Source organism: Xenopus tropicalis, chromosome 2 (assembly GCF_000004195.4).
Source record: "Xenopus tropicalis strain Nigerian chromosome 2, UCB_Xtro_10.0, whole genome shotgun sequence".
Taxonomy (NCBI): Eukaryota; Metazoa; Chordata; class Amphibia; order Anura; family Pipidae; genus Xenopus; species Xenopus tropicalis.
In genome coordinates this window covers 12,679,624-12,698,169 of record NC_030678.2, presented here as the reverse complement: position 1 = coordinate 12,698,169, position 18,546 = coordinate 12,679,624, and the positions used below count along the sequence as shown (strand labels likewise).

General features: G+C 42.4%; 1 protein-coding gene across 5 annotated transcripts in view; it reads right to left on the bottom strand.

The window, feature by feature from the left end:
• hlcs (holocarboxylase synthetase (biotin-(proprionyl-CoA-carboxylase (ATP-hydrolysing)) ligase)) overlaps positions 1 to 18,546 on the bottom strand; it is a 92,779-nt gene that overhangs the window by 72,754 nt on the left and 1,479 nt on the right. For 4 of the 5 annotated variants that reach the window (XR_004221203.1, XR_004221204.1, XM_004912115.4 and 1 more), the window contains exons 2-6: positions 17,227 to 17,559; positions 14,597 to 14,740; positions 10,505 to 10,667; positions 8,275 to 9,128; positions 6,970 to 7,152 (exon numbers count right to left, since the gene is read on the bottom strand). Coding sequence is in view for 3 of the 5 variants with exons in the window: in XM_004912115.4 (XP_004912172.1) it covers positions 6,970 to 7,152; positions 8,275 to 9,128; positions 10,505 to 10,667; positions 14,597 to 14,740; positions 17,227 to 17,445 (1,563 nt within the window). In the remaining 2 variants the exon portion in view is untranslated. The remainder of the gene's footprint in view (positions 1 to 6,969; positions 7,153 to 8,274; positions 9,129 to 10,504; positions 10,668 to 14,596; positions 14,741 to 17,226; positions 17,560 to 18,546) is intronic. The other variant, XM_004912116.4, reaches the window with a different exon arrangement.

Sequence of the window (18,546 nt, the reverse complement as noted above, 5' to 3'; positions counted from 1 at the left end):
ACTGCAGAAATGGATGGATATCCAACATATTTCTACTGTATATGGAAACTCCTTATCCCTTTGAATTCCGCCTCCTCCAAAATCCATTTTAACCCCACCGGCTGTATGTTCAGTGCTAACACCAAGCTAGAGCAAGAGTCCAATAGGCTGGAGCAGATGGCACCTGTCAGAACATTTTATTGCCCCTAGCTCTGCATGAAGCGTACGGCAAGATGGCCAAAGAGGCTAAAGGATAAGTAAGCCTTTTATTTACCTATCTCCCTGCATGCAGATTTATTTTGTTTCGCTAATACAAGCAGCTGAACTGCAGCTCTTTTAGTTACTTCCTTGCCTAACATGAAGGTCCGCCTCCTTTTTCATTCTAATCACTCTTCTGTTCGACTACAAAGGCGTGCCTACTGGGCATGCTCACTGCCTCTGTTCCAATTAAAATCAATCAGGCATGTCCAGTAGGAACCTTTTTGAGGTCATCAAAGTTGGAGAGAGAAGGAAGTCTCAGAAAGCAAAAAGGGGCAGAGCTTCACGCTAGACAAGGAAGTCGGTAAAAGAGCTGCAGTTGAACTGGCTGTAAGAGAGAAACAAACTAAATCTGGATGTACGGAGAAAGGTATGTTATTATGGGGGCTGTACAGAGTCATTTAGAGAAAAATAAAAAAAAAATAAAATGAGGTTTCTGGCCACATCCACAAAACAGTTATGCCCAGTAATGCCTATACCACGCCCCCTTGCTCCACCACAGCCAAGGGAATAAAAACTGATGAGTATTTATGAAACTAGGAGAGTTGGCAGGTCTCCAGTACGGAGAAAGGGGCCATATTTAGGAAAATAGTGTCATGCTGTTTTTTAAGGGGCCGAGTCAATTTCTGAGATGTCAAACTCCAAGGACCAATATACAGAAGGTTTTTGCTCACGCCCCCAACATGGTCACACCCAGTTATGCTGACACCCCACCCCAAGCTCTGCCCTGGCCTTGGGCATACAAACAGATAACGTCCTATAAATCCGGGAGGGTTGACAGGTCTCCAACAGGCCTGGACCAGGAATCAAAGTAGGCCCTGGCATTCTCAGTAGACAGAGGCCCAAACAGCGCCCCCCCCAGCCCAATAAATAGTGACTGTCTATGGCATCTTACAGCAGCCCCTCTGGCATTTGCCAGAACCCACAGATTGCCAGTCTGGGCCTGGTCTCCAATAAGGAAAAATGGCTGGATTTGGTAAAATAGCATTATGGTTTTAAGTAATACACGCACAATTACAGAGACATCTGTAGGAGGGTTTTTGGCCGCATCCATGCCAGAGTCACACCCAGTTATGCCCATGGTGCACACCTTGCTCCACCCCTGCCAGGTGTATAAAAACACGTCAATCCCTAAAAATCCAGGTAGGGGGTCAGGTCCCTGCAATACTGATACACAAACAGTGTTGGACTGGGGTGCCAGGGGACCACCAGGGCTTCCGCCTTGGGGGACCCCAACTCACCATTCTATGGGTATCAGAAGTGAAGGCTGACCAAGTCATTCACTTGCCCTGATCCACCCCAGTCCAGAAAACCCAGAACAGCCAACCAGTGACTGGTCCTGTACAGTTGGGCCAACCAGTGACTGGTCCTGTACAGTTGGGCCAACCAGTGACTGGTCCTGTACAGTTGGGCCAACCAGTGCCTGGTTCTGTACAGTTGGGCCAACCAGTGCCTGGTCCTGTACAGTTAGGCCAACCAGTGTGGTCCTGTACAGTTGGGCCAACCAGTGACTGGTTCTGTACAGTTGGGCCAACCAGTGACTGGTCCCGTACAGTTGGGCCAACCAGTGACTGGTCCCGTACAGTTAGGCCAACCAGTGACTGGTCCCGTACAGTTAGGCCAACCAGTGCCTGGTCCCGTAAAGTTAGGCCAACCAGTGCCTGGTCCCGTACAGTTAGGACAACCAGTGACTGGTGCTGTACAGTTAGGCCAACCAGTGCCTGGTGCTGTACAGTTAGGCCAACCAGTGACTGGTCCCGTACAGTTAGGCCAACCAGTGACTGGTCCCGTACAGTTAGGCCAACCAGTGACTGGTCCCGTACAGTTAGGCCAACCAGTGCCTGGTCCCGTACAGTTAGGACAACCAGTGCCTGGTCCCGTACAGTTAGGACAACCAGTGACTGGTCCTGTACAGTTAGGCCAACCAGTGACTGGTCCTGTACAGTTAGGCCAACCAGTGACTGGTCCTGTACAGTTAGGCCAACCAGTGACTGGTCCTGTACAGTTAGGCCAACCAGTGACTGGTCCTGTACAGTTAGGCCAACCAGTGACTGGTCCTGTACAGTTAGGACAACCAGTGTCTGGTCCTGTACAGTTAGAACAATGAAAGCCAGCTTCTGATTGGTGCCTCTAGGTTTACTAGGCCCTGGGTCAGTGACACCCATCTGACAACCCATCTGGGCCAACCAGTGCCTGGTGCTGTACAGTTAGGCCAACCAGTGCCTGGTGCTGTACAGTTAGGCCAACCAGTGACTGGTCCTGTACAGTTAGGCCAACCAGTGACTGGTCCTGTACAGTTAGGACAACCAGTGACTGGTGCTGTACAGTTAGGCCAACCAGTGACTGGTCCTGTACAGTTAGGCCAACCAGTGACTGGTCCTGTACAGTTAGGCCAACCAGTGACTGGTCCTGTACAGTTAGGCCAACCAGTGACTGGTCCTGTACAGTTAGGACAACCAGTGTCTGGTCCTGTACAGTTAGAACAATGAAAGCCAGCTTCTGATTGGTGCCTCTAGATTTACTAGGCCCTGAGTCAGTGACACCCATCTTACAGCTGAAAAAAGGAATCCACCCCAGAACAGCCAATCAATGTCTAGCTTCGACTGTTCCTGTACAGTTAGGACAATGAAAGCCAGCTTCTGATTGGTGCCTCTAGGCCTTGGTTTTTCTGCAGCCAAACAAGCACACAAGGGGTTACAAGTTCCCATTCGCCTTTATTTTTTTTCCCTAGGAAAGTGTTCTAACCGTCTAGCCATCTGTTCGCAGGTTTAAGAGGAATTTCGTAGCCAATTCCTTTCCTCGCTAAGAACCTTTCACTTGCGGTATTAGGTTTAGCCTTTCCCCATCCTGTTCTACAGGTTCACTTTTCATGGGGAGCAGTTATGGGTCTCCTTAGGCCTTAACTCGCTTAACAATTATTTTATTTTACAACGTTCCTTGGTAGCCAGGAAAGGCCCCGTTACAAGGGGACTGGGAATCGCCAAAGTGGAAGAAAAACTTTCTCAGATGATTTGCTACACAATAAATTTCCTTGGTAGACTTTAAACTGGACAAACGTTAATCAAGGCTTTAATGGGCTCGGGGAAACCCTAACGGGGCCACGCTTTCCTGCCTGCGCGCTACAGAAGGGTAACAAATCACATGGCGTGGAAAAAAAGAGCGCGGCGCGGCGTTCTGTAAGGGATTGTGTCATTCTCAGGCGAATGTAAATCTCCCACATTTACTCAAACCGAAGTTTAAGGGTCTAATTTATATAAAAATAACCAAACACAATACAGATAAGACGTACGGAAATATTAGAAAAAGTGTTTATTTAATAAAATGCGAGTAAAACAGGGAGTTTGTGCTTCTGTTATACATAATGCTTGGGACATGGGGTTTTATGGATAAGGGGTCTTTCTGTAATTTGGATCTCCATACCTTAAGTCTACTAAATATTCATTTAAACATGAAATAAACCCAATAGGATTGTTCTGCCCCCAATAAGGGGTAATTATATCTTAGTTGGGATCAAGTACAGGTACTGTTTTATTATTACAGAGAAAAGGGAATCATTTAACCATGAAATAAACCCAATAGGGCTGTTCTGCCCCCAATAAGGGGTAATTATATCTTAGTTGGGATCAAGTACAGGTACTGTTTTATTATTACAGAGAAAAGGGAATCATTTAACCATGAAATAAACCCAATAGGGCTGTTCTGCCCCCAATAAGGGGTAATTATATCTTAGTTGGGATCAAGTACAGGTACTGTTTTATTATTACAGAGAAAAGGGAATCATTTAACCATTAAATAAACCCAATAGGGCTGTTCTGCCCCCAATAAGGGGTAATTATATCTTAGTTGGGATCAAGTACAGGTACTGTTTTATTATTACAGAGAAAAAGGGAATTAATATTGTTTGGTTATAATGGGAGATGGCCTTTCCGTAATTTGGAACGTTCTGGAAAATGGATCTCTACCTATACCATAGCCATTTCTTATTAGTTGTAATACAGTACAGCTATTAACACCAGATCCCCAAGGTACCCTCAAACATTGGGGGTCTAAACCCAAACCACAGACTGAGTGGCACTTTTGCAATTTGCATTCATTTTAGATTTTTAGCACCTTCAGAGATATTTGGATTTTTACCCCCATATGTAATAAAAGGCACTAAGTTTGCCCAGGAGCAGTAACCCATAGCAACCAATAAGATGTTTGCTTTTAAACAGGTGACCAGTAAATGCTACCTGCTGATTGGTTGCTATGGGTTATTGCCCCTGGGCAAACTTAGTGCATTTTATTACATAACCCCATAAGACTGCTAATAGTAGGCTTTTGGTTTAACTGAGGTTGGCAACACAAGGGTTAAATGAATTCGGGGCGCATCAGTCAGTTTGAGACGCTGCGAATATCTCAGAATTCACCATAAGGGGGAGCTCAACTTTACGTTAACTTTTAGCTTAATATTGGTCTTTTTTTTGGTATACTTTTTAAATTATTTGCCTTCTTCTGACTCTTTGCAGCTTTCAAATGGGGGTCACTGACCCCGGCAGCTAAAACCTATTGCTCTGTGAGGCTTCAGTTTTATTGTTACCTTTTCTTACTTACCCTTCTATTCAGACCCTCTCCTATTCATACTCCATTCTCTCATTAAAACCACAGTTTGGTTGCTAGGGTAATTTCAACCCTAGCAACTAAATAGGTGCTGATTCCAAACTGGAGAGTTGCTGAACACAAAGCTACATAATTCAAAAAACCACAAGTAATGAAAAAAATGAAGACCAAATGCAAACTGACCCAGGCTAGCACTCTTTAAAATTACCTTATACTTTGATGTAAAGTGATACTGATATGAAAAACTACTTTTCAAATTATTAATGTACATTAAAAGTTCCCTTTGGATTATGTTGGTAGTTTCTCACGGTTAGGGCTGCTTGTGTAAGTAATTGTTACTTGGAGTCCCTAAACCTGACTGTTTTGCCAACCTGACTGTCCCATCTCAGCCTGACAGTTACAGCTTCTAATGCTAACGGCCTACTGCTGCACAAATATGGCCGCCCCTCATAGAGGAACATGGGGGATCAGATAGGGAATGTAAACGCCTCAGGCAAATACTTTTATTAGGGCCTAGGGCCAAACAATCAAATTACATAAGTGGCGTTGCACCAAGAACTGCATCAATAAACTGATGCAGTCCTTGATCCGATGGAAAATCAAACCTGAAGGACCTGAATCGGCAACTAAAATCTGCCTGTGTATGGCCACCTTAACCCTTTATTTCTCTTTCAACAAGGCAGCCATTGCCCTGAGGTACGTATACACTAACCATTTCCTCTTCCTCTGAAAATAAGGAGTACCGTTCCCTGTATATACTATAACTGCAGGACACACAAACCCCTAATCCCTGAGGTACCCCACTTAGGAGTATTCTCTAAATATATATATATTATGCTGCCTTCCAACATATCATTTCTGAGTCCTAAAAAATGAGGCCTGTCTTAGTGAAACCTTTTAAAATGCTTTATGCAAACAGATATATTTATTATTTCTTCATTATCCATCCCAGTATGGTGGCGGCAAACAGTTCCCAGTTACCGTTGAATTGAGAATTGCCATGCTAAGATGTTCCAGAACCTTACTGGTTTGTAAAACTATCGTCAGGCAAATTTTTTTGAATTATTTAGAAGCGCTGGAAGCTGCTACAGGGCACCAGGAGATGGCAGTCTGATGGTTTGGTTCTAGGTATTTAGCATTCCAAGGCAGATCATTCCTTGTAAGGAGAGCAAACAAGTGACTAACGGAGATTTACACAAGGAATTCTGGGAACTAATCCTAAAGAGCTCCAAGAAAATTCTATTTACATGAGTTTACCCTATAGGCTAAAGCTCACACACTGGGTATAAAGCAGAAGCCAGGATAATAGCTGATCAGCTGATTCCCAACTACAGACCGGTTTCGCCTTTCTTGGGGTTCATCATAAATAGGATATTTTTTGCTTGAAACTCATTGGGATCCTTGTGTTTATTTGTATATGTATGAGGCAGTCTCATCAACCCTTTGGATTTATCTAAGAGAGATTTCTAATTGTCAGTTTGCCCTGCAGGGAGAGAGTCAAAACATTACAAAACCACCCTCCACGCATCTCTTGAAAATGCAAACTTCTGGCATTTTGACAGAATGTATAAATATCAGCTAACAATACTATCAACACAATAGAAACTTTGTCTCATTCCACAAAATCATGTGTAAATGTAACAATGAAATTCAATGCAGTGACAAGATGTAACTGCAACATAATTAAATAATCACTAGATATCACTGCAATATAATAAAATGACCACTAGATATCACTGCAATATAATAAAATGACCACTAAACATAACAGCAATATAATGAAATGACCACTAGATATCACTGCAATATAATAAAATGACCACTAAACATAACAGCAATATAATGAAATGACCACTAGATGTCACTGCAGTATAATGAAATGACCACTAGATGTCACTGCAATATAATATTATGACCACTTGTAGTTCCTGCAGTAGAAAGAACTAGTCACCAAAGTGACACACAGGCAACAGGAAGCCCAATATCATTTCATGAACTCAGAATAATAAGACGACAAAAATTCACCAAAAGAATAAATGGTCCATTACTGTCAACTGCCCCTCACGCGGCAAGCAGTATCAGGCAATGAGCCCTCAGCCTGAGCAGAAGTCATCGGCAGCAGCGCAGCCTTACCTGTTCAGCAGTGAGTAAATAAACAGGAGTGAGAGCTGGAGGTGAGGCCAAGTCACAATCCAGGCCAAGGCTGATGAGGATCTGGGTCAGGACGGCGTATCTCAGGGGGTTGCTTTTCTTAAGTGACTCAAAGGTCCCTGTGTCGTCCTCACTGACAGACTCTGGAGAGGCTTCAAGTTTTACCTGCAACAAATAATATTTAAAAGACACACTTATAGAGCTACTTACATGCAAGAAAAAGAAAATCATAAATTTATATACATATATTTACAAAGATAGAAAGCGTGCCTGTCCAGACTACACTATTTTTACATAGAGAAAAATCACCATTTTCTACATACCCTATCTGTCTGCATTGCCTTCAAGGTACTGGGAGTAATACCCTCTGCCAATGACAAACACTGATGACACAAAATGCAAATGCAGGGGCATAACTGTAGAACAAAGAACACCCCACAAATGCTGGGGGGGGGGGGGGGGGGGGGGAGGTCGATGAAGGTGTTCCTGAAGATTCTGGATCATTTTGTGCCCCTTTTGCACTGTGTTTGGACTTAAGTGTTGCATACTTTGGGCTGTGGTGATGAAGCCCTCGGGCTTCAAAATAATTCTAAAGTGAGCCTGGCATTATTAGAGGGGTAGCTGGTGATAAGTTTCCCTATGCCTATCTGTACAAGCAAAGCATTTCTTTGTAAAATAAAATGAATATTATATGGTTCACAGCACTCTTCTGAGCACTTTTGCAATGTACATTATTTTTTCATTCTAATTTTCAAGGTATTTTCACAGCCAATATATTTCGAAAATCACAGTGCCATGTGTTGTTCATTTAAGTTTGTGGGAAAGGGAACATCTTGTAATGTCTCTATGCTTTGAACTTACCAGAGTAAAGTCAGATGAGTTCCCTTAGGACTGGACTGGCAATCTGTGGATTCTGGCATATGCCAAAGGGGCTGCTGTAAGATGCCCAGACAATAGTGATGTGCGGGTTGAAAAAGATTCAACCCTAACCCGCTCTCTAGCTACCCACACTTGACCGAGCCGGCAGATCTGCGCCCATTTATATAACCATGCCCGTCCTGCCCTGTCTCTGACTTATGGAGAGGGCGGGGTGGGGCAGACGCACAACTATAAATAGACGCTGCCAGAGGCGGGAGAGAAACTTCAGAGCAACATCACAAGAGGTTCATTTTCTCACAATCGTATAATTTTCAGCCAACAGTAGCCAAAATGAACAGCAGGTGGCGCTGCATTCACATGAGATAAACACAAGAGCATTTATAAATACAAGGAAGAGAAAAGCAGTACCTGGCAAAGAACAGCTTCCCCGCCATTATCACCATAGGTCTGGTGAACCAGAATCAAGTCTTTGTCGTCGTTGTTTAAATACCCCCACCCTGACACTTGCGGTGATGCTTCACTAGAAAGTTCCGCAAATACTTTCCCGCTGGCCACCAAGTCCAAACTGACCGGGTCACAGTTGGGTCTCCCGAAAACCAGAGCCTGGACAGACCCCTGCAGTTGGCTTTTGCTCGTTACCGATACACTGCCGAAGGCGAAGGAGGAGGAGGAGGAAAGTCCCAAAATCTTTCCACCTTTGGACAAATAACTCAAGAACTGCTCTTCAATGTGATTTGAGACTGGATGGTCGGAGGCCACCACCAATAACAAGCAGTTATCTGTCCACGGAGCTTTCAGAACCTGATCATCAGGAAGAGGATAAATGACATACCTAGAGGAATCGAAACACTGTAGGAGAACAGACTTGATTTCTTGGAATTGGCCGCCGGTTTCAGGGCCGCAGTATATAAGGACGTTGGGTGGTTTCCCCGACACGTTAAGGCTGCCGTGGTTCTGTAATTCACTGCCTTCTAAGCTGCTGAAATCCTCGGGGAGGTCAGGAATGTTCTCTTCAGAGGCACAGCGCACGGACTCTATGGTGCGGTTCTCCAGTTCCAAGCACTCGTGGCAACTTGACAGATGGAGATGACGGTGGGCTTCCAGCTCCTCGCCTTTATCAGTGGCGGCACTGCTCTCAGCCGTTCCCATATTTTCCTGTCCAACTGAGGGAGCCAAATGCGGTTCAGTTCTGCTCTTAGAGGTTCTGAGATTTGTCTCCTCTGTTTCTTGGGCCTTCAGAGCCGACTCCTTTAGATATACAGCTACGGATACAAAACACAGAACTTCTGAAGCGTGTGCCCACCATAGGGGAATATTAGTACAGCACACATGCACCTCTGCAACATTTTATAGGGACACCGATACATTTGACTACACAAGGATCCAGTTTAATTGAGAACTCCACCCAAACACAACTTAAGCTTTTTGAAACATCATTTTAAGCAATTTTGCAATATACAATCTACAATATACGTGATTTTTAATGTTATAATATGGTTTGGATCAGTCTGGAATGTTTTAGTCCCTCCTCCCCTGCCAGGATTTCAAATGATGCAGAAAGAGAAGAACTGTTTTGCAGATGGATTTCAGCATATAAAATGCTATTTATTTGTAGTTTTTGAAGGAACAGATTAAAGTGATAGGGATATTAGGGGTTTCTGTGTTGTGTGGGGCTCTTTAACAAATTTTGGTTTTGAAGCCGGAGTTCCCCTTTAATGGGGATGACACTTTTTTTTCAGAATGCCTTTTATTTTAAAATTACTCTAAACAGAAAAACACACCTTTCTCCCTGCATGTAGATGTATGTTGCTTTTCTATTACAAGCAGCTGAACTGCAGCTCTTTTACTGACTTCCTTGTCTAGCTTGAAGCTCCACCCCCTTGAGCCCGCCTCTCTCCAACCATAAAGACTTCAAAAGGAGGTGCCTACTAGGCACTTGCTGCCTCTGCTCCAATAAAAATCAGTCAGGCATGCCCAATTGGCACCTCTTTGAGGTCTTTAAAGTTGGAGAGAGAAGGAGGTGGTGCTTCACACTAGACAAGGAAGTCAGTAAAAGAGCTGTAGTTGAACTGGCTGTTCAACTACAGAAACAAAATAAACCAGGATGCAGGGAGAAAGCTATGTAATTCTGGGGGCTGTACAGAGTCATTTTAGAAAGTTTTTTTTTGTTTAAAAGGCCATATCCTTGCAGCTAAAGGGTAACTAATTAGTAAGCTTTGTAAAAAAAAAACAAGTCAAGTGGTGCCTACTGGGCAGGCTTGCTGCCTCTGCTCCGATTCAAAACTCAAAATCAATCAGGTATGCCCGGTATGCACCTCTTTGAGGTCTTTAAAGTTGGAGAGAGAAGGAGGGCTCAGAAAGCAAAAGGGGGTGGGGCTTCACACTAGACAAGGAAGTCAGTAAAAGAGCTGTAGTTGAACCGGCTGTAATAGAGAAACAAAACAAACCAGGATGCAGGGAGAAAGCTATGTAATTCTGGGGGCTGTACAGAGTCATTTTAGCAATTTTTTTTGTTTAAAAGGCCATATCCTTGCAGCTAAAGGGTAACTAATTAGTAAGCTTTGCCGCTATGAAAAAAAACAAGTCAAGCAATTGATGTGTTTGGGGAGGTGAAAGATATGGGGAATAAGCAGCTTACATGTGATTTTATGGAGCGGTGACCCATTGTCCATCAGCAGTCTGTCTTCCATAAACGCTATGCCGAGCTCACTGAAGTCTTCTACACTGGCTTCCGCAAGCAGCTTGCAGGGATCTTCATGGTACCGAGCCAGAAGCAAACAGTATTCGGACAGCTTCTGAACCTGATGCAATGATGAAATGTAACACAGAATTAAAGGAATGTATTTAGGGTGCTGGGCACTCAAATTACACATTTTATATCGAACAACTAAAAAAAATGGACATTATTTAATAATCTAATTCTAAGCCACTTACCTATATTATAAATTTATTTCAAATATTTAATTACAGACTCTTTACATTCTCTGAACTGCTGAAGCAACTTTTGTTTCAAGGGTCAGAAGCAAAAGGACAGAAGGGACCAACAACTACTGCTTTACTGAAAGTTCGGTTATCTGGAAACCTGTTATCCAGAAAGCTCCAAATTATAGGAAGCCTATTTCCTATGCACTCAATTTTAATGATTCATTTAACCATTAAATAAACCCAATAGGGCTGTTCTGCCCCCAATAAGGGGTAATTATATCTTAGTTGGGATCAAGTACAGGTACTGTTTTATTATTACAGAGAAAAGGGAATCATTTAACCATTAAATAAACCCAATAGGGCTGTTCTGCCCCCAATAAGGGGTAATTATATCTTAGTTGGGATCAAGTACAGGTACTGTTTTATTATTACAGAGAAAAGGGAATCATTTAACCATTAAATAAACCCAATAGGGCTGTTCTGCCCCAATAAGGGGTAATTATATCTTAGTTGGGATCAAGTACAGGTACTGTTTTATTATTACAGAGAAAAGGGAATCATTTAACCATTAAATAAACCCAATAGGGCTGTTCTGCCCCCAATAAGGGGTAATTATATCTTAGTTGGGATCAAGTACAGGTACTGTTTTATTATTACAGAGAAAAGGGAATCATTTAACCATGAAATAAACCCAATAGGGCTGTTCTGCCCCAATAAGGGGTAATTATATCTTAGTTGGGATCAAGTACAGGTACTGTTTTATTATTACAGAGAAAAGGGAATCATTTAACCATTAAATAAACCCAATAGGGCTGTTCTGCCCCAATAAGGGGTAATTATATCTTAGTTGGGATCAAGTACAGGTACTGTTTTATTATTACAGAGAAAAGGGAATCATTTAACCATTAAATAAACCCAATAGGGCTGTTCTGTCCCCAATAAGGGGTAATTATATCTTAGTTGGGATCAAGTACAGGTACTGTTTTATCATTACAGAGAAAAGGGAATAATTTAACCATTAAATAAACCCAATAGGGCTGTTCTGCAACCTATAAGGGGTAATTATAGCTTAGTTGGGATCAAGTACGGGTACTGTTTTATTAATACAGAGAAAGGAAATCATTTTCAAAAATTGTAATTATTTGATTAAAATGGAGTCTATGGGAGATGGCCTTCCTGCTGTAGAGAGAGAGATGTTCTGAGACAATTTTAAGGTGGTCTTTACAGAAAGATAAGTAATGATAACAACAGTAAAATTGTAGCCTCACAAAGCAATAGGTTTTTGGTTGCCGGGTTCAGTGACCCCCATTTGAAAGCTGAAAAGAGTCAGAAGATGAAAGGAAGTAATTCAAAAACAATAACAAATATATAATAAAGCCCAATGGAAAAGTTGCTTAGAAATTGCCGTTTCATAACTCACTAAAAGGTGAACCGCCCCTTTAAAACCGCTCTGTGCCACAGTGTTGTCAAAGTACACAATAGAAGCCCCGAAACATCCTAATAGAGAGTTAGCAGTCATGCCAAACCATGTTTTATGATCAGTGCTGTTCTAGAACGGCAGCCAAAAATTTATATGGGTGACGGCTTTTCTTTAAAAAAAAAAAATTCTTCTTCTTGTTCCAACTTGTGCATTACCCCCAATATAGTTGCAGGTATTTTTAAGCCTAATATAATGGATGGGGGATCTGTTTCCCTAAGAGTGGCCCCTCTGTGTACCTTAAGCCCAGTGAAACATTGATTGCCACTCTGGCATACAGCGATTTAGACACTTCAGACAGGTTCCCGACGCCCCGGCCATTAATGCAATATAGATCAGCCCGTGTCAGTCAAATAATGTCCCCCAGATCAAGTTGCCCGAGTGGGACAGCCTTTTGGCTGCTAAGTGCATCCTCCGTGGCCATTAATGTCAGAACTTGAACTGCTGTACAAGCACAACAAGGCAGGGTAATGTGATCAAAGCGGCGGTGTGTAGCACTGGAGGCCCGAGACAAGGCCGGCTTCCCATTCACTCATGCTAAAAGTAAACAGGGACACTTTAATGCTCTTCCTGTGACTTGATGGGAAAACGAGCAGGTAGCCGCTGCCCGAGGATCAAAGCAGGGGAAGTCAGGCCTCACCCCAAACAAGTGGCTTTCCCACAACGGGCAGCAAAACCCATTGTTTCCTGGGAACATAAGCCCTGCTTTTGCTCAGACACATCGGCACAGACAGCGGCTGCTTTGTCCCACAAGTGCAATATACACAGGGCTGGTACCCCCAGGGCAGGGCAAGGAAGGCACACATACACCACAGGCACACTTTATTAGAAGGGCGGAGCCTCGCCTAATCACTGGGGATCATTAATTAGTAGGGCTCTCAACACAGAAAGTAAAGCAATACAGAGCACAACAAAAAGACGGACTTGCCCATTATTACTACCATCCTGCTGCTGGAAAGGCTCAAAAACTCTTTAGCACTAAGGAGTCTGTCCAGTAATTGGCAGTTTAGAAAAGCTACATTAAATAAATAATAATATTGTTTTGTTGATATACTGCAATTTCCAGTTTAATTGTTAGATTTTAATTTTAATTTAAAATATAATCAACATCCTTCTATTACAGCCTGATTTTAGCTGAACTGAACAATCCACTAAGTGCAAAACAATTTTCTGTTTAAAATCAAAATATTAGCTTAGCGAAATATAGTTGAGCTTTTACCTGGCAGTAACTTAGATATTATAAAATTAGTTATACACCCTTCTTACATATATATAAGAATATTATAAGTGACCTCAACACTCCATGCCCTGTTTTAAAGTAAACAGTATCCAGCACTACTACATCTAATATTAAATATAAAGTCAGAGTTGCACAGCATCCCTTACAGTACATGAGTGATACTCAGAGTTCCCTGTATAACTCAGCCTGCAGCCTTGTGCCTTTATATGGGCACAGAACCCCTCAGTGACTGCTAATATCCTTATCATTTACAGTAGGGGGTACATTATCCCTTATAATACATGAGTGATACTCAGAGTTCACTGTATAACTCAGCCTGCAGCCTTGTGCCTTTATATGGGCACAGAACCCCTCAGTGACTGCTAATATCCTTATCATTTACAGTAGGGGGTACATTATCCCTTATAATACATGAGTGATACTCAGAGTTCACTGTATAACTCAGCCTGCAGCCTTGTGCCTTTATATGGGCACAGAACCCCTCAGTGACTGCTAATATCCTTATCATTTACAGTAGGGGGTACATTATCCCTTATAATACATGAGTGATACTCAGAGTTCCCTGTATAACTCAGCCTGCAGCCTTGTGCCTTTATATGGGCACAGAACCCCTCAGTGACTGCTAATATCCTTATCATTTACAGTAGGGGGTACATTATCCCTTATAATACATGAGTGATACTCAGAGTTCCCTGTATAACTCAGCCTGCAGCCTTGTGCCTTTATATGGGCACAGAACCCCTCAGTGACTGCTAATATCCTCATAGCACCATATTTGTATTTAATAATGCCTGTGCAAGCTGCTGCACCGCTCGTGCTTGATCATACTACATACAACACATACATTTAGGAAGCCAGTATTGCAGGAGAGTCACCTGATGCTTGGCTCCACCAAAGGAAGATCAATCTCAGAAAATATTTAGGCAATACAAATTGTTATAAAGATCTAAGATGGCCTTTGCAGCAAAGGGCATTGCTCCTTCTCCGTGTTTGTATTGCAAACCTCCTGTTTGATGCATTGCGCTCCTTTTGCCGTTGTGGTGCGGTGGTTTACACAACAGCCCAGGTAAGAGATAGACAGAGCTCACCTTTTTGGAAGAGTTGGATGAGGCTGATAAGGTTTCACTTGGTAAAGAGACGCTCTCAGTGATAAAGGTAATCTGTCCTTTTCCCAGATCACTATCTCTAGGGGATTCAAGGAGGAGATTCCATTTGTTCAGATCTTCAAAGAGCTAAAATAAAGTGTGATATTGGGTGAGGGATGGGGTAGGCTCCAGCAATTAGCAGTCTGCAGGGTGTCAGTACATTCACATTAGAAGCCTTTAATGCAACACACACATTATATATATATAACATGGAATATGCCCAATTAGGCAGTGAAATGCAATGTTTCCATTCCATTAGTTTTGTATACATATATTTATACAGTATTATAAGTGCTGTGCATAGAGCATGCTGTTGGTTAGCTGCAGGATAATACTACCATAGAGAAACATTGGTTTCAGTAATCTTTCCTTCTCTAGCTTCCCTTACTTCTCTTCACCATGTTTTGATCCAGATCCAAATAGAATAGGGCAAGAGACTGCAGCACGTTGCCAAAGTCAGTTATTTTGTTAGATTTTTGTTAGATTTGTATTTTAGTGAGCTCTAATGCATGTGCTAGAAACCCCCCCCCAAAAAAAAATATAATGGATCTAATTATCAATTAAAATCTGACACCCAACTCTTGCAAGAAGACCCAATGAAGAGAAACACATGCTGACAGGGGGATAGTCAATATTGATATACACAGGAAATCTCTCATATGATCCAGTATGGAAGATGCCATTGTGTGCAGACCTAAAAAGCTGGGAGTGGGCTGTAAAATATTTTCTCAAAGGACAAGTAACATCTGTTAATTTGTTATAAAATACTCTAAACAAATGCAAGTGAGACCTTTCTGCTGCTGCCACAAGCGCCTTCCTTGTAATTCCAGGCTAAAATAAAGAACATTTTTCTGCCCTCTTTTTCCCCCATTATGCTCCTTACTCTTGGACTGGCACTGTCGGCCATTGTAGCACCCTAAGCACCTACCTAATGCCCATTACCTCCCACATTTCAGTTGTCTTTGTCATTTCAGGGCAACTGTAGCCCGAAAAAGCAATAGGTCAGGAATGATGTCACTTAGGGCTGAGTCAGCCCATTGGCGCTACAGGCCTATAACAATGAAGGCCTCTAAAAAAAAGTGCCCCATAGTCTGACAGCGTCCTGATCATAGTCGTCCTCTTTCTCATGTCGGTGGCACTGCACATGCTCAGTGTACTCAGGGCTGCAGAGGGACATGACTGAGTGTTGAGGGGTACACTAGGTTGTGTCACTGCTCAACAATGCCGAGGCCTCAGACTTCTGGGAAGAAAGGGTTCCTGCACCAATGAGGTGGCAGAGCACTGTCTTGGGTAAAATACACTGTATATTATTTCTATCCTAATTATTTATTTCATTAGTGCCATAATTTCCTTGTTTTTTTCTCTTTTTCCTATGAATTTTTCTTATGGGTGGCTGGCCACAAGCTCTTTATCACCTCTGAAAAGCGTTTTCAAATTTTTTATTGTAATATCATAGAGAAGAAAAAAAGTCCAGGGGTATAGCATAAAGTCTTTCTTTGGTGGTACATGGCAGTCCTTATGGCTTCTCATTTCCTGTAATCATAAATCTGTGCTATCACAGGTATACCCAGGTATTATTGGTAAATATTATAGCATCATTTTGGGGGGAACATTTTAAGCCCTGAATATCTAAAAAATATAAGTATTCTCACCATATCTATTCCTGGTATAAATAAATATAAACTGCAACCAGATATCTGCCTTTCTGTTGTGCATATATTTATTTATAATACACAAGAACCATGGTTCCCTATGGGAACCAACTGTAAATTAAATCATTATAAACGGTGCTTAGTGATGTCATCAGTTATAATCGGAGTGATGTCACATGACTCACTAAAACTTGTATATTATAATAAATAAAGTACACCCTGTTGTAAAATATGAGGATATTAGAAGTCACTTCAGAGTTCCATGACCTGTATAAAAGTGGCCTTGAGCCTTGTGCTCTTATATGGTCACAGAACTCTGAGGTGACTTATAATATCCCTATATTTTACAATAGGAGGTACTATATTCACTATATAATTGGTGCTTAGTTATGTAATTTCTGTCACTGAAACTTGTGTATTATAATAAATAAAGTACCCCCAGTTGCAAAATATGAGGATATTAGACGTCACCTTGGAGATACGGGACCTGTATAAAAGCACTCTGTCTTTGGCCTTGTATATGGTCATGGAACTCCTTGGTGACTTATAATATCCTTATATTTTTCAACTGGGGGTACTTTATTATAATACACAAGTTTCAGTGAGTCATGTGACAGAAATTACATAACTAAGCACCCATTATATAGTGAATAAAGTACCTCGTATTGTAAAATATAGGGATATTATAAGGCACCTCAGAGTTCCATGACAATATAAAAGCACAAGGGTCAAGGCCGAGTGCTTTTATACAGGTCATGGAACTACTGACTTATAATATCCTTATATTTTAATAAAGGGGCACTTTATTCACTATATAAATGTTGCAGCTGGCATAGATATACAGAGAATACTGCACCCCGTGGCCTTGCTGCAGTTTAACAGGAGAAGCGTAGCTACAGTATGTCATTTCTATTACAATACCTGGGAACCCTCAATGAGGAAGAGCTTTCTGCCCACTTTCAGAGAGAACTTATCTTCCTTTGGCTCTTGGGTTCCTCTAAGGCTCTTTCTCCCCTGCCGCTGAGTACAGAAAGTGAATGAGTTGGTCCTGTGCAGCCGATGCACACAGCTGCGGATCAGCACAGCATATGAGGATCTGAATCGCAGCCACAGATACATGTAGCAGAGGGTAATGAGCATGACGTTTGCTGGGGTGGAAGGGTGGCCGGCAGGGGTGGGCACCCCAGTCCCCTCCGTTCAGAGATCCGACACGGCCAAATGACCGATCATAGGCTCAGAGAGTCATAACCTGCTCTAGAAGAGACACAAGCACAACACAACTGTGATGGGTGAAATGGCAGGTGAAAAGCAAAGGCCTGATGGAGGGTTAGAACCCAGCACCCTGTATCTCTAATGATAGTATAGGTATTGGACCCCTTATCCGGAAACCCATTATCCAGAAAGTTCCGAATTACGGAAAGTCCATCTCCCATAGACTAGACCATTTTAATCAAATAATTCACATTTTTAAAAATGATTTCCTTTTTCTCTCTAATAAACAGTAGCTTTAACTTGGTCACAACTAAGATATAATCACCCCTTATTGGGGCAGAACAGCCCTATTGGGTTTATTTCATGGTTAAATGATTCCCTTTTCTCTGTAATAATAAAACAGTACCTGTACTTGATCCCAACTAAGATATAATTACCCCTTATTGGGGGCAGAACAGCCCTATTGGGTTTATTTAATGGTTAAATGATTCCCTTTTCTCTGTAATAATAAAACAGTACCTGTACTTGATCCCAACTAAGATATAATTACCCCTTATTGGGGGCAGAACAGCCCTATTGGGTTTATTTAATGGTTAAATGATTCCCTTTTCTCTGTAATAATAAAAAAGTACCTGTACTTGATCCCAACTAAAGGTCCCCATACACGGGCCGACTATAGCTGCCGATATGGGTCCCTTGGACCGATTCGGCAGCTAATCGGCCCGTGTATGGGGAGAGCAGAGCGGCCTGGCCGACCGATATCTGGCCTGAAATTGGCCAGATCTCGATCGGCCAGGTTAGAAAATCCGGTCGGATCGGGGACCACATCGGCTCGTTGATGCGGTCCCCGATCCGACTGCCCCATTGCCGCCCACATCGGATTATTTTTTTTTTACCCAAATGCTCCCCGATATCGGGGGAAGATCCGCTCACTTGGCGACATCGCTAAGCGAGTGGATCTGCTCGTGTATGGCCACCTTAAGATATAATTACCCCTTATTGGGGCAGAACAGCCCTATTGGGTTTATT